Source organism: Microtus oregoni, unplaced genomic scaffold, assembly GCF_018167655.1.
Source record: "Microtus oregoni isolate MIOR12 unplaced genomic scaffold, Mior012 000046F_ref0000063, whole genome shotgun sequence".
NCBI classification, from domain to species: domain Eukaryota; kingdom Metazoa; phylum Chordata; class Mammalia; order Rodentia; family Cricetidae; genus Microtus; species Microtus oregoni.
In genome coordinates this window covers 16,288,082-16,301,575 of record NW_024543220.1, presented here as the reverse complement: position 1 = coordinate 16,301,575, position 13,494 = coordinate 16,288,082, and the positions used below count along the sequence as shown (strand labels likewise).

The 13,494-nt window shown below is 48.3% G+C and overlaps 1 protein-coding gene across 2 annotated transcripts in view; it reads right to left on the bottom strand.

The window, feature by feature from the left end:
- Ubash3a (ubiquitin associated and SH3 domain containing A) overlaps window positions 1-4,310 on the bottom strand; it is a 30,921-nt gene extending 26,611 nt beyond the window's left edge. For both annotated transcript variants that reach the window (XM_041635016.1, XM_041635017.1), the window contains exons 1-2: window positions 4,198-4,310; window positions 2,468-2,521 (exon numbers count right to left, since the gene is read on the bottom strand). In XM_041635016.1, the coding sequence (XP_041490950.1) occupies window positions 2,468-2,521; window positions 4,198-4,310 (167 nt within the window). The remainder of the gene's footprint in view (window positions 1-2,467; window positions 2,522-4,197) is intronic.
- Window positions 4,311-13,494: the final 9,184 nt, after the last annotated feature.

The following is a 13,494-nucleotide window of genomic DNA, read 5'->3' as shown; positions in this document are numbered from 1 at the left end:
GATTTCCTGGACTCCGGGAATTCCCCACATCTTGTAGAGGCCCTGCCTATCCACTGTCAGTCTGCAGTCAGACTGCCAGGACTCTGGGCATTCCCCTATCTGGTGAAGGCGCTGCCATTATGTCCTCTGCCTGTGCATCACCTGCCTGTGCACCCCTGCCTGTGTGTTCTTTGCCTGTGCATCCCTGCCTGTGCGCCCCCTGCCTGTGCACCCCTGCCTGTGTGTCCCCTGCCTGTGCACCCCTGTCTGTGTGTCCCCTGCCTGTGCGCCCCCTGCCTGTGCACCCCTGCCTGTTCACCCCCTGCCTGTGTGTCCCCTGCCTGTGCGCCCCCTGCCTGTGCATCCCTGCCTGTGCACCCCCTGCCTGTGCGCCCCCTGCCTGTGTGTCCCCTGCCTGTGCGCCCCCTGCCTGTGTGTCCTCTGCCTGTGCGCCCCCTGCCTGTGTGTCCTCTGCCTGTGCACTCCTGCCTGTGCGCCCCCTGCCTGTGTGTCCCCTGCCTGTGCACCCCTGCCTGTGCGCCCCCTGCCTGTGGGTCCCCTGCCTGTGCGTCCCCTGCCTGTGCGCCCCCTGCCTGTGCACCCCCTGCCTGTGCGTCCTCTGCCTGTGCACTCCTGCCTGTGCGTCCCCTGCCTGTGTGTCCCCTGCCTGTGCGCCCCTGCCTGTGTGTTTCCTGCCTGTGCGTCCCCTGCCTGTGCGTCCCCTGCCTGTGCGTCCCCTGCCTGTGTGTCCCCTGCCTGTGTGTCCCCTGCCTGTGTGTCCCCTGCCTGTGTGCCCCCTGCCTGTGCACCCCCTGCCTGTGCACCCCCTGCCTGTGTATCCCCTGCCTGTGCACCCCCTGCCTGTGTGTCCCCTGCCTGTGCGTCCCCTGCCTGTGTGCCCCCTGCCTGTGCACCCCCTGCCTGTGTGTCCCCTGCCTGTGTGTCCCCTGCCTGTGTGCCCCCTGCCTGTGCACCCCCTGCCTGTGTGTCCCCTGCCTGTGCACCGCTGCCTGTGCACCCTTGGCCTGTGGTCTTATAAGAAGAGGTTCTTCCTAGATCACAGAACCCTGAAACCCATTCACAGGCTTTTACCCAGGGTTGGAAGAACTTTTGTTTTGGTAGGTCTGGGAATGGAACCCAGGATGGTAAATATTGATTGCTCATTTGTTAGACTCTAGAATGAATCCTAAAGACCAACTGCCAGGCTGGTCCATGAGGGAACCTCTAGGCTGGGTCATCCTGAATGAGTGGCACCACCCCATGGGTAGGGGAACAGAGCTGAGCAAAACGGAGAGAGTGAGGTGGGCACCAGCAGTGGGGGGTGGGCTGGCACCTCTGAGCATGCTGTGTGCACCAACACTCAAATTTCTCTCAGCTTTCTCGCCATGGGTAGGAAGAGAGCAGCTTCTTCAGGCTCACACTTGTACGGCTTTCCTGCCATGGTGGGGAGTGCACCCAAACACTCCCAAATTAGCTGTTCCTTCTTTAAGTGGCCTTTGTCAGAATTTGATCTCAGCAACAGTAAAGGAGACTAACATAGAACCCAGGTCCCCATGCACGCTCTCAGGGCAAGCCCTCAGCACGGAGCCACAGCTAAGCCCAGGATCTGCTTTTGATTGGCACTGTGGCTGCTTCAGATAAGAGCACGGGGGCTTCCCAGCTGGGTGGGAGGATGGCACCAAGTTATAGCAAGGCTGGGAGGAGCTCCTAAGAACAAGAATTCACCCCACATTCCCCAGGCAGGGGGCTAACGGTGATGGCAGGTAGCTGGGGTGGGTGTTAAGGAAGGTCGTGTTTCCTTACCCCGCCTTCCGGGTGTATCCTGAGATACCCTGGGGATTCTCAACTGTTTAAATTCTCCCTCCATTTTCAGTGGCCTGAGAGCATGGTGAATTCTATGTCAACAAAAATGACACCTTCCTACTTATTTAACATACATCATAAACCAGAACTTTTGTTTTGTTTTGTTTTGTTTTTTGAGACAGGGTTTCTCTGTGGTTTTGGAGCCTGTCCTGGAACTAGCTCTTGTAGACCAGGCTGGTCTCGAACTCACAGAGATCCGCCTGCCTCTGCCTCCCGAGTGCTGGGATTAAAGGCGTGCGCCACCACCGCCCGGCAAACCAGAACTCTTTTAAAGTCAGATTTGGATTAAGTCAGTTTCTTTTTTTTTTGTTTATATGTTTGTGTGTGTGTGTGTGTGTGAGCATGCTTCTGCACTAGGGAGTGGAACCCATGCTGGGCAGGATCCTTCTAGAGTCCTAAATCTGACTTTTCCGTGAGAATATCTGTAGGTTCTCTCCTCCTGTCTTAAGGAGAGTTATATTTCCTCCCTGGGCTCAGAGTGGGCTGAGTGGGAGTGGACATCATTTTGCTTCACTTCAACAGACACCGCATAGCCCTCAGAGGATCCACCCGGGCAATAGAGTCCAGGTGGTGCCACCCCAACCTCCTCCTACCCCTGTAGGCCTGCAGCTCCCATTCCACTCACCAGTCTGCCGCCTCCTCTGCCGTCTTCCTCCCTGTCGCTGCTAGCGCTTTGAGCCTGTAGATTGTGAACACAGGATGGTCAAGGCTCAGTTATTTTTTTTTTTTCCCCTTGGAAGGAATGAGTTCCAGTAGTGCAGAGGCTGCTCGTCCACGCTGTGTCTGCTGGACTTCCCGACAGGTACCCAGGAGACTCCGTGACTCATGCTACAACCCCACACACTCTCTTCCCATGGCTTGACCTCTTCTTCCTGGGCCCTCGGAATCTTAGCACTCAAAACCTGACCTCTGCCCTCTCTCTGCACCCCGCTATTCTGCAACAAGGCCAATCCTGTCTACTTGTGCCTGCTAAGTCAGCCGAGACAGGCTGTGCTTCCCGGACACAGGCAGCCCCACCCCAATGGCTCAGCAGGAAGTATCCCTTACCCAACCACTGGGCAGACTGGTCCACATCCCTCTCCTGGGTCCCCCACTCTCAAATGCTCAGTGCTGCTTTCCTCATGGCTCCATGTGTCTTATTCATTCTGGGACCTGGGATGTAAATACATCGACTTGCATTTTGCTGAGCTGGGCCAAACAGACCAGAGTGGGCCACAGATCCCGCAATCATTGGCTGACACAGTGGTCCCCACTGGAACCCAAGGCAGTGCTGCCCAGCACTCCAGCTATCTGTGTGAAGAGCAGCGAGGATGTAGCCACCCGGAGGGACCATGCCAGAGAGGCCATGCTGTGAGCCCTACTCTGAGCCCAACTAAGCGCTCTAAGACACAGGTGTCTGTTGTTTGAGCTAGCAGGGATTTTGAGCAGTAAAACAGAGTGGGTCTGGGAGGCGCTGGGAGCTGGCTCCTGATCTAGGCTGGCCACAGGCTATTCTTTAGACCTTGGTGATTTCATCTGCAGTGGGACGGTGAGCATTTGACTGGTGGCTTCCTGACGGGCTGGGTTCTGTTCCCCATTTAGTGGCAACAAAGCCCTCCTGATATTGGGAAGAAGAGACTAGCTTCAATACCACGTCCTCCACAGTGGCCAGGGTCTTTTTATCGCATTGAAGGAGCGCTTGGTTCACCCCCAGCCCTGGGCTCCCTGAAGCACACTTCCTCCGTGTGTCTCCCTGGAGATAAGGACTACAGCTAAGAAGCAGGTATGCAGTGGATGATGCGACCACGGTCAGCAGCATCTCTGCCCTTTTTGGGCCTGGGGACTTGGACGAGCAAGGTCTTCCTGAGCCTGCTGTCCCTGGAACTGTTCCCTCATTCTCTTTGGTGGCTGGACATTCCAGACACTTTCCCTAGAGACAAATGGCTTTCCCTTGGCTGCTTAGAAACTCAAATGGAAGTTCTCTCAGGGGGTCCCAGCCATGGAGGCTCATATCAGATTCCTTGAACTGCCCGTCTCCTTGGGAGTCAGTGATCCGCAGGAGAGTTAGATCTGCCCGCGCTCTCCTCCAAACCCCACAAGTGGGCAGCCAGAGACCCACATGGCTTCTAAAGTGCACATGTTTCAGGGTCTCTATCAGTCAGGGGGAGGAGCTAATCTTCCAAGGGTCAAGATCATTTCATGTATAAACAGGAGGAAGGGGGCCCCCTTTGGAGCCACCATCTCACACGGTAAGGTGACCACGTTAGCAGGAAGTCAGCAACACTTGCTTATCCAGTGGTACGGTAGGGGGAACAGAGGGGTCTACCCCAGGCAGGGAAGCCAGGCTGTCCGGCCTTGGCAGCTGCAGGTACTCACGCGGTATGTGTGGGGAAGCCCATGGCCAGGAGGGGGTCCAGGAGCGAGGAGGTGCTGCGGCCCTTGAGCTTGTTGGAGACCTTGGCATACAGCTGCGTCTCCCCCGCAGCCATGTCTTCCTGCTTGCTGGGCAAGAGGCGCCTGCTCACTGCAAGGACCAGATAAAGTGAGAGCGGAGAAGGAGGCAGGCTGAGGCTGTGAAGAAAAACCTCAAGTCTTTTTTGATCTTTCTGACACAAGCGAATATCCTGTTTGCACAATGATTGGGCTTGAGTTCTCCCTGCGGGTCCACAGCGGCGTCTTCCAAACCCACCTGTTTTCCACAGCGAGGTCGGCTGTGAAGTTTGTCTTTGGGGTCTGCTGTGTCTGTGGGAAGCATTTGGGAGAAGGGATAACTGAGAAGGTCGAGGGAGCAGAAGTCTGGAACAGGTTTCTCTCATGGATTCCGCTGGGCACCCACCCCAAGCCACCCAGGACCTTAGCAACAACATCTACAACATGACACTGAAGTGTACTGTATGTTCTGTCTCTGCCTGCTCTAAAAAAATTTAGAAAAACCTTTTTTTTTTAGTTTTTATTGAATTTTTTTTTGAAGTAAGAGCTTTTAAAGTCCAGTGCTGTGTATGCAGCACGAGGAATTTCCACAGAATGAACCCATTCTCTCTTCGCCAGGACCAATGAAACAATGACGGAAGACCAAGAGCATTTAAGTGTTGCACCCCTCTCTCTAAAGGGACAGTTGGCCGTGTCCGGAGACATCTGTGGTTGTCAAAAATCTGAGAGGGCTGGGGCCACGGTGGCAGCTAGTGGATTTCAACCACAGCTGCCACAGAACCTGGGGCAGTCTGTACAGCACGCAGGTTATGAAACCCTGTTCCAGAACTTTCCGTTCTCTTAGAGGATCCGCCCCACTCCGCCACTTCTGGTGGGTCTCCCCCTCCCCCACAAATCGCCATTACTTTAACCTCAAGTCTCATGCTACTAGAACACTGGAACTCATGCTATGTCATGGTATGATGTGTTCTTGCCTTCTTTCCTTCCTTCTTTCTTTTCCTTTTTCCTTCCTTTCTTTTGTTCATGTTTTTTTTTCTTTTCTTCTCTCTCTCTTTGTGGTGTCAGAGATTGGACTCAGGGTCCTATCCATGCTAGGCAAATGCTCTCCTAAGCTCTTCACGTCCTGATTCCTTGCTCCAAATCATGTCTCTGGGACGTATCCATGCTCTTGCATGCTCTGTAGTTTGTGCATTGCCATTGCTGAGTAGCATCCTACCAAACGGGATCTTCCTCCTCCGTTTCTTTGCTGATGCACACACAGGCAGAGGCGGCCAGCAGAGGATGGGCGGCCTGGCCCTTTCAGCCCTCTGCTCTGGGTACAGAAGCAGGCATCTCACTGTGCACCGTGGTTGTAATTTGCATTTCATTGAAGGCCCATGATACCAGTGCTGCTTTATAGACCAGCTGGCCATGGATTGGCCTCTCCGGGGAAAAGTCTACTTGGGTCTCTCTGCTAATTTTCCTCCTTGGGTTGTCAGTTTTTTTTTTTTTTTTTATCACTCTGTGGAAAGTCTGGTTGGCATCTTCTGCACCCCGTTTCAGAAACCGTTGTTTTTCTGCATCAGTGAACACGCTCTCTTCTCTCTGTCCTAGAAGGTTTGCTGGAGCTGCCATTCCTGTTTAGCTCGGTGTCGGTTAGAGACCATTTTGTGTATGGTGTGAGGGCTGAAGGGTCTCTGTTTTCCCGTTGACAAGACCAGGACACGGCAGCGGATTGTCGCCACGTGACTGACTGACAGATGTAGTTTGCTTCTGGCTCTGACGTGTTCTCTTGTCTGATTTATTCATTTCTGTGTTCCTCCTTTAGCTGCTGTGGTGTTGGAGGGCTCTGGTTTTGTGTCTGTGAAACGGTTCTTCATTCTTAGCTTTTTTAATATAAATTCAGAGAGCAGTTGTATCACGGAGGGTGCAGATGCCTCTCATTTACGGCAGCCAACTGTCACTAATCGGACACTGTGATTCCCTGGGAAGGGACTGCACAGCTTGTATAGAGCTAATTCAAAATGGAGGACGGGCTTAAGTGTAAAACCGAAACTTCTATAATCCCAAAGAAAGCCTAGAAGAAAAATGTATGTTGTGTTTTAGGTTACAGAACTTTCTTAGGGCATAACAAGCTTAATCCATGATCTTTTCTTGTTCCACTTCATCAAAGTGGTAAACGTCTACTGTTTGAAAAGTGTGATAAAGAAAATGAAAGAAAAGGTAAGCCACAGCGTGGGAGAAAATGTTCCCCGCCTACACTCTTGGTCTGAGACCCAGAATATACAGTGTGTGTGTGAAGTGTGCGTTCTGACAGCTAACGAGAGCACCAATAAGCAAGTTTAAAATTGGGAAACTAAATGACGCCTGGTGAAGACACGGGAGCCGCTGTGAGAGGGATCCAGCCTCGTTCACAACCGGAAGATGAAAATAAAGACCGCAGCACATTTCCCCAGCGCCAGCTAGATTTGGAGCTCAAGTCAAAAGGACAGACAAGGTCAACCTTCAGCAAAGCGAGGGAACTCTTAAAACAGCCCGTTACTGAGGTCGTCATTTGTCCAACCTCTTCGGAAAACACGTTGACACAGCATCTTATAAAGGTCAGCCAGCTTACATGGACTACACGACCTTTTCTGATCTGAGATTTTACCAGGGAAAAGTGAAAATGTGTGTCCACACAAAAACCCATCTTTAAACGTCCTTGGTGGTTTTATTCATCATAGTCCCTAACGGGAAACGATCCAAATAGTCCAAGCGAGATCCATCCGCTAACAGACGTGCGGAGCTTTGAGTTCAGGGAGAGGTGCTCATCCGCAGGAAGCACCACAGCCCTGCTTCCTGCATCATGACGGAACAGACGAGAGCCCATCCTGCTGAGTGCCAGGGGCAGGCGCCATCACACTGCCTGCCTGGGTCTATTTAAATGCCATTTTAGGCGAGATACGATTGCTATAGTTTCAGAGAGCAGATCAGTGGTTGCCTAATGCAGGGTGGGGTGAGCTATGGCCCGAGAGACCTGACTGAGCGGTATCTGCACAAGTGTTTTTTTTTGCAGGACTACCAAATTGAGTATTTAGAATGGGTATATTTCAATAAAACTGATTTTAAGAAAAATAAAGAAATGAAAGGAATGCTAAAGACAACAAAAACAAATGCATCATTTTTTTCTTGCCAGAACAATCTGTGAGGTTAGATTGAATTTGCAGGTCATTTGAAAGAGAACTGACATTTTCATAACATTATGTCTCCGATTCCCCGAATAGAGTATATCTCTCTACTTAATTTCTCCCAGTAGTGTTCGTAATTTTCAGTTTCTTTTCTTAATTAAAAATATTTTATAATTTTTTTGTGTGGACATGTCTGTTGTCTACCTGTGAGTGCGCGCATGTCATGGCTTTTTGTGGAGGCCAGACGACCACATGGTAGAGTTGCTTCTTCCTCTCCATCTTTTTTTTTTTTTCTTTTTTTGGTTTTTCGAGACAGGGTTTCTCTGTGGCTTTGGAGCCTATCCTGGAACTAGCTCTGTAGACCAGGCTGGCCTCGAACTCACAGAGATCCGCCGGCCTCTGCCTCCCGAGTGCTGGAATTAAAGGCGTGCGCCACCACTGCCCGGCTTCCTCTCCATCTTTGTGCAGGTTCTGGAGATCAGACTCAGGTTATAAGGACCATATGACAAGTACTTTACCCGCCAAGCCATCTCCTGGCTCCTTCATTTATGTTTTTGATGCTATTATAAATTATTTATCTATATAGCCTATATAGGTGTATATTTGATACAGGCTTTTATATAGCTCAGGTTGGCGTTAAACTCATTATACAGTTACGCGTGACCTTGAACTCCTGATCCTTCTCCCTCTACCTCCCAAATTTGTGGAGTTTAGGAGTGTACCACTGTGACTGATTTTAGGTAAATATATAATCTTTTTTTTTGCCTGCACACATGTATGTGCACGGTATGCATGTCTGGTGCCCATGGAGGCCAGAGGAGGGTGTCAGACCCCCTGAAAGTGGAATAACAAGCAGTTGTGTAATGTAAACTACCGTGTGGGTTTTGGGAACTGAACCGGGGTCCTCTGGAAGAGCAGGCAGTGCTCTTAACCACGGAGCTGTCTCTCCAGCCCCTGTAACTGACACTTTAAAACACTGTGTATGCCAGCGGTAGAGAGGTACAACCGGTTTTTGTATGAGGAACCCATATTCAAAGATCTTGCTGAGTTTACTTATCGCTCCTAGAACTCAGAGATCCTTCTGCATTTTCTACGGACATAATATGACCTGATCTCCAAATACCAGCAGTTTTCCTCTTCCTTTCGAATTGTTGTAATATTTGGGCTGTATATGATTATACTATACCTTAATCTGACATATTATTTCCAGTGAAGGCAAAAGTATGCTTCTCAGTGCTAAGTCAATCTTGTTTCCTAAGGTTCATCTTCGACTCTTAACACACTTTTCTATAAACATAGATACTAATGCACGTGTGCATTTATGCATTTTACTATTGGTGGATTCAGAGTGCTAACACTCGATTAAGGAACTCTGTATCAGTGTTTGTGAACTGGCTTGACTGGCTACTTTTTTTTTCTAAGACAGGGGTTCTCTTTGTTTTTGTTTGTTTTTTGTTTTTCCCCTTTCTTTTTATTTAGTCAATGTGTCTTTCACATCATGCATCTTGGTCCTGTCCATTTCTCTCTCCCTTCACATCTGCCTGTTGACCCTGCTACCCTCAACCACCCCTCAAATAAAACAAAATTTAAGAGGAAAAAAGGAAAAAAAAAAAGTCTTGTCATGGAAGTTGCCGTGTGACCAGTAAGTCACGCAGTAAATTCCTTTACTTGCCTGTGATTGTTGCAAAGACTCCAAGCTGCAGGATTTCACAGCACAGGGCAACAGCAGGATGTCCAAAAAGAGTCTCAGTGAGGGCCCAGCATTGATGGCATAGTAGAAACCAGAGGCCTGGAACCAGACCAGGGTTTCTCTTTGTGACAGTTTTGGCTGTTCTGGAACTCACTCTGTTGACCAGGTCGGCCTCCAACTCACAGGATCTACTGTCTTTGCCTCCTGAGTGCTGGGATTAAAGGCGTGCGCCACCAGCACCTGGCTTACTTCTTTTCTCTGCGTCAGGTGATCCACACCTGGTGATCTTCCTCTGGACTTTGTAAGTTTTGAAAGTCTGCACCCCTGCAGATCAGGGCTGGGTGACCCCTAAGTCTTCGGCATAGTATAAAGAATGCACTAAGAGGTACCCCCTTTCTCTCAGTTATCTGAATTTTTGTAAACACTATATAATTTCTTTTTAAAAAATATTTGGGGGGGGGGGCTGGAAAAATGGCTCAGGTGTTAAGAGCACCAGAGTTCAATTCCCAGAAACTGCATGGTGGCTCACAACCATCTGTAATGAGATTTGGCGCCCTCTTCTGGCCTGCAGATAGACATGCAGGCAGAACACTGCATACATAACAAATAAATCTTAAAAAAAAAATTGTACAGATTCATCAGTGTCCTGGGCCTAGAAGTTTCTTTGTTGGCAATTTTTAATGTATGGATTAATTTATATAACCTATTTTGTTAAACTGTTTCTCAAGAAATTTTTAATAACTTTAATAACTTTTCTGACACAGGCTTGCTAGTCTTTATCTCTTTCTACTTTGCTGCAAGTGTTTCTGGGTAGAGGTATGCGGTATATATCGCACTATCCTTAGGTAATGGGCAAACCTTGGTGCCCCTATAAACGATATCTTTTTAAGATACCCCTGGCCATGCTTTGTTGATGGTAAATTGCTACCACATTTGTACTGCTTCCTACGGGCTTTATATCCAAAAGTGTTCTAAATATATTTACCGATTCCAATAATTTATATTTAGAATTCTAGATATCATCTGGGAGTGATGATGATATTTTATTTTATTATTTTAACATTCTTATTCTTATTTTGAGATATGGTCTCACCATGTAGCTCTGCCTAGCCTGGAACTTGCTGTGTAATTCAAGGCTGGCCTTGAACTAATGGAGTTCCTCTTGTCTCTGCCTCCTGAGCACTGGGATTAAAGGCATGTGCCACCACACTCAGCTTCGTGTTCTTATTGCTCACTGGTTCTTACAAGGTTTTTTTTTTTTATATATATATTTCCTTCCTTTTATTTCATCTCTCCCCTTTCCCTTCCAATCTTCTTCTTTCTTCTGTCTCTCTACCTAACATTATACTATGTCAAACCCCAAACAAGATGCTAAATCTATGTGATATCACCTCCATGGCACTCCCTGCTGTAGAGGAGAGACTTTAATGTTTCTCCTTAAAAATGTGAGTTTAAGCTGGGCAGTGGTGGCGCACGCCTTTAATTCCAGCACTTAGGAAGCAGAGGCAGGTGGATCTCTCTGAGTTCCAGGCCAGCCTGTTCTACAAGAGCGAGTTCCAGGATAGGCTCCAAAACTACAGAGAAACCCTGTCTCAAAAAACAAACAAACAAGCCGGTCGGTGGTGGTGCACGCCTTTAATCCCAGCACTCGGGAGGCAGAGGCGGGCAGATCTCTGTGAGTTCAAGGCCAGCCTGATCTACAAGAGCTAGTTCCAGGACAGGAACCAAAAGCTACAGAGAAACCCTGTCTCGAAAAATAAAAAACAAACAAACAAACAAAAAAGTGAGTTTATTCTATTTTTCTATGATATCTTTAAACTTTTATTTAATTAGAAATTTCTCTATGTATACATATATCGACACACATAGTCACATAATTTATTTTTTATTAAAAATTTTTATTTGGGGGCTTGGGAGAGGGCTCAGCGGTTAAGAGCCCTGGACGTTCTTCCAGAGGTCCTGAGTTCAATTCCCAGCAACTACTTGGTAGCTTACAACCGTCTCTAAAAGGATCTGATGCCCTCTTCTGGCATGCCCGTGTACATACAGAGCACTCATACATAAAATATAAATACATTTAAAAAATTTAAAAATCTTATTTGTGTGTATGTATGTGCACACACGTGTGTGAGTGTACAGAAGGTGTTGGGGATCCCCTGGAGCTGGTGTTACAGGCAGTTATGAGCCCTCCAGCATGGGTGCTGGGGACCACACGCCACCCTCTGCAGGAGCAACAAGTGCCATTCGAAATCGATTTCCAGATTTCCCAGCATTCAGTGCTACACTGTCTCTGTAGATGACACCCTACTCTGGCCCGTTCTACCTATCTAAATCTCCACCTTCTTCTCACTTCTCCTCATTCTACCCTGATCCCACAACCACCATTTTGTTCTCTGCTACATTCTTTCCTTTGCATATCCCACACAGAAGGCACCTCCTTGGGCTTTTTCTTACCTGGCCTGTTTCCTTTGCCGTAGAGACCTCCAGGCCTCCACTCATTCTTTTCCCCTGAGGGACTCAAGAGGAATTTCCCAATCAATTTCCTTCTCTTGAATTTGGGGGTTAGAAATAGACAATGTTTGCTGCTGTCAAGGCCCAGCTCATCTCTGTCTCCAAAGGGAATTAAGAGATAGTTCATTGTGATTTATTGGGGAGTCTCGTGGGTCCATGGGTTTGAGTTGCCCTGAATGGTAACGTTTCACTGTGGAAACTTTTATAGTCACAGAACAAAAGGCAGTCTAAAGGAAGGCATTTTCAGACACCTCGCCAGGGACATCAGACAGATGGGAGGCAGGAAAGCGGAGTCGTCGTTCCCCTATGTCTCAGATGGTATCTGAGGGCATTCTTAACTTTAGGGTTGGCAGAAGCCAGTGGTCTGGTCTGCTAAGCGAATACACCCCAAGAGCTTTATTTGTTAGCTGAAAGAACTTTAGGTCCAACAAAGAGGCAAGTGATAAATGACCACAATGGGATTAAAGATAGTTCAAGAGAATTTGGGTTTGGAGCTGCAACATTCCAACACACACACACACACACACACACACACACACACACACACACACACACCGTACGCCGTAAGGTTCTAGTCAGTCTATAAAATCTTCAACACAGGTGAGGCTTTATGTGGTGTGTGCGCCAAGGGGCTTCATTCCACATTACTCAGAGGAGAAAAAAGTTAACATGGGGTTTGATAAATAGCTCTATTCAAATATGATTTTTTCCTCTTCCAAATAATAATTTTTAGCAATTATCTTTATATCTATAATATATATTTTTTTTGATTTTTCGAGACAGGGTTTCTCCGTAGCTTTTGGTTCCTGTCCTGGAACTAGCTCTTGTAGACCAGGCTGGCCTCGAACTCACAGAGATCCGCCTGCCTCTGCCTCCCGAGTGCTGGGCTTAAAGGCGTGCGCCACCACCGCCCGGCGATCTATAATATATTAAACTATGTAATGTTCCTACTCATTTCTCTGTAATCCCAGAACTTGAGGTTAGGACAGAAGAATTTGAGGCTAGCCTGGGCTACACAATGAGACCTTGACTTGGAAAACAAAAGGAAGCAAGCAAACAAGAACAAAACAAAGGAAGAAAGGAGGGTGGGAAGGAGGGAGGGAGGGAGGGAGGGAGGGAGGAGAGAAAAGGGAGGAGGAAGCTCATTTTTGTCAGCCAGGAAATCTTCTAGCTTGCTTACTCTTTCCTCATATATCTTAAAAAGTTGTCTTTCAGGCCAGACAGAAGAAGGAAGCCCTCCTGATGGATAGTTCTCCAACACTTGCCAAAGAAAACTCGCTGGCTCCGTGCAAGCGGTGCTGAGGATGCTGGGAGACCCGTTTGACCTCTGCGTTGCCACCTGTTGGCTTTTGATTATCTGTGGTCTGTTCAGCACTGTCCAACCATTTAGGTTCACAATCAGCCCTTCCTGACCCTGGTCACTGTGGGGGTTATGACAGAACATTCTAGAAAACCGTCTAAGATGCTTAGTTAGGAGAAAGAATAGAAAGCTTGAAGAACCAAGTCTCCTATCACCATCTCAATAAATGGGATCAGAAACATAGTCAAAGGTAAAGAAGGACCTGTAAGCACGGAGGACTTTAGTCTCTGCCTTCTTTTCTTTTCTTTTTTCTTTTCTTTTCTTTCTTCTCCTTCCTTCCTTCCTTTCTTTCTTTGTGGTTTTTCATGACAGGGTTTCTCTGTGTAATAGCCCTGGCTGTCCTGGAACTTACTCTGCAGACCAGGCTGGCCTCAAACTCACAGAGATCCCCCTGTTCCTGCCTCCTGAGTGCTGGGACTCAAAACATGTGCCACCACACCAGGCAGTCCCTGTTTTTTTTTAATTATTCATCCGTTTATTTATTTATTTTACAACCCGACCACTGTTTCCCCCCTTCTTCTCCACTCAGTCCCCCC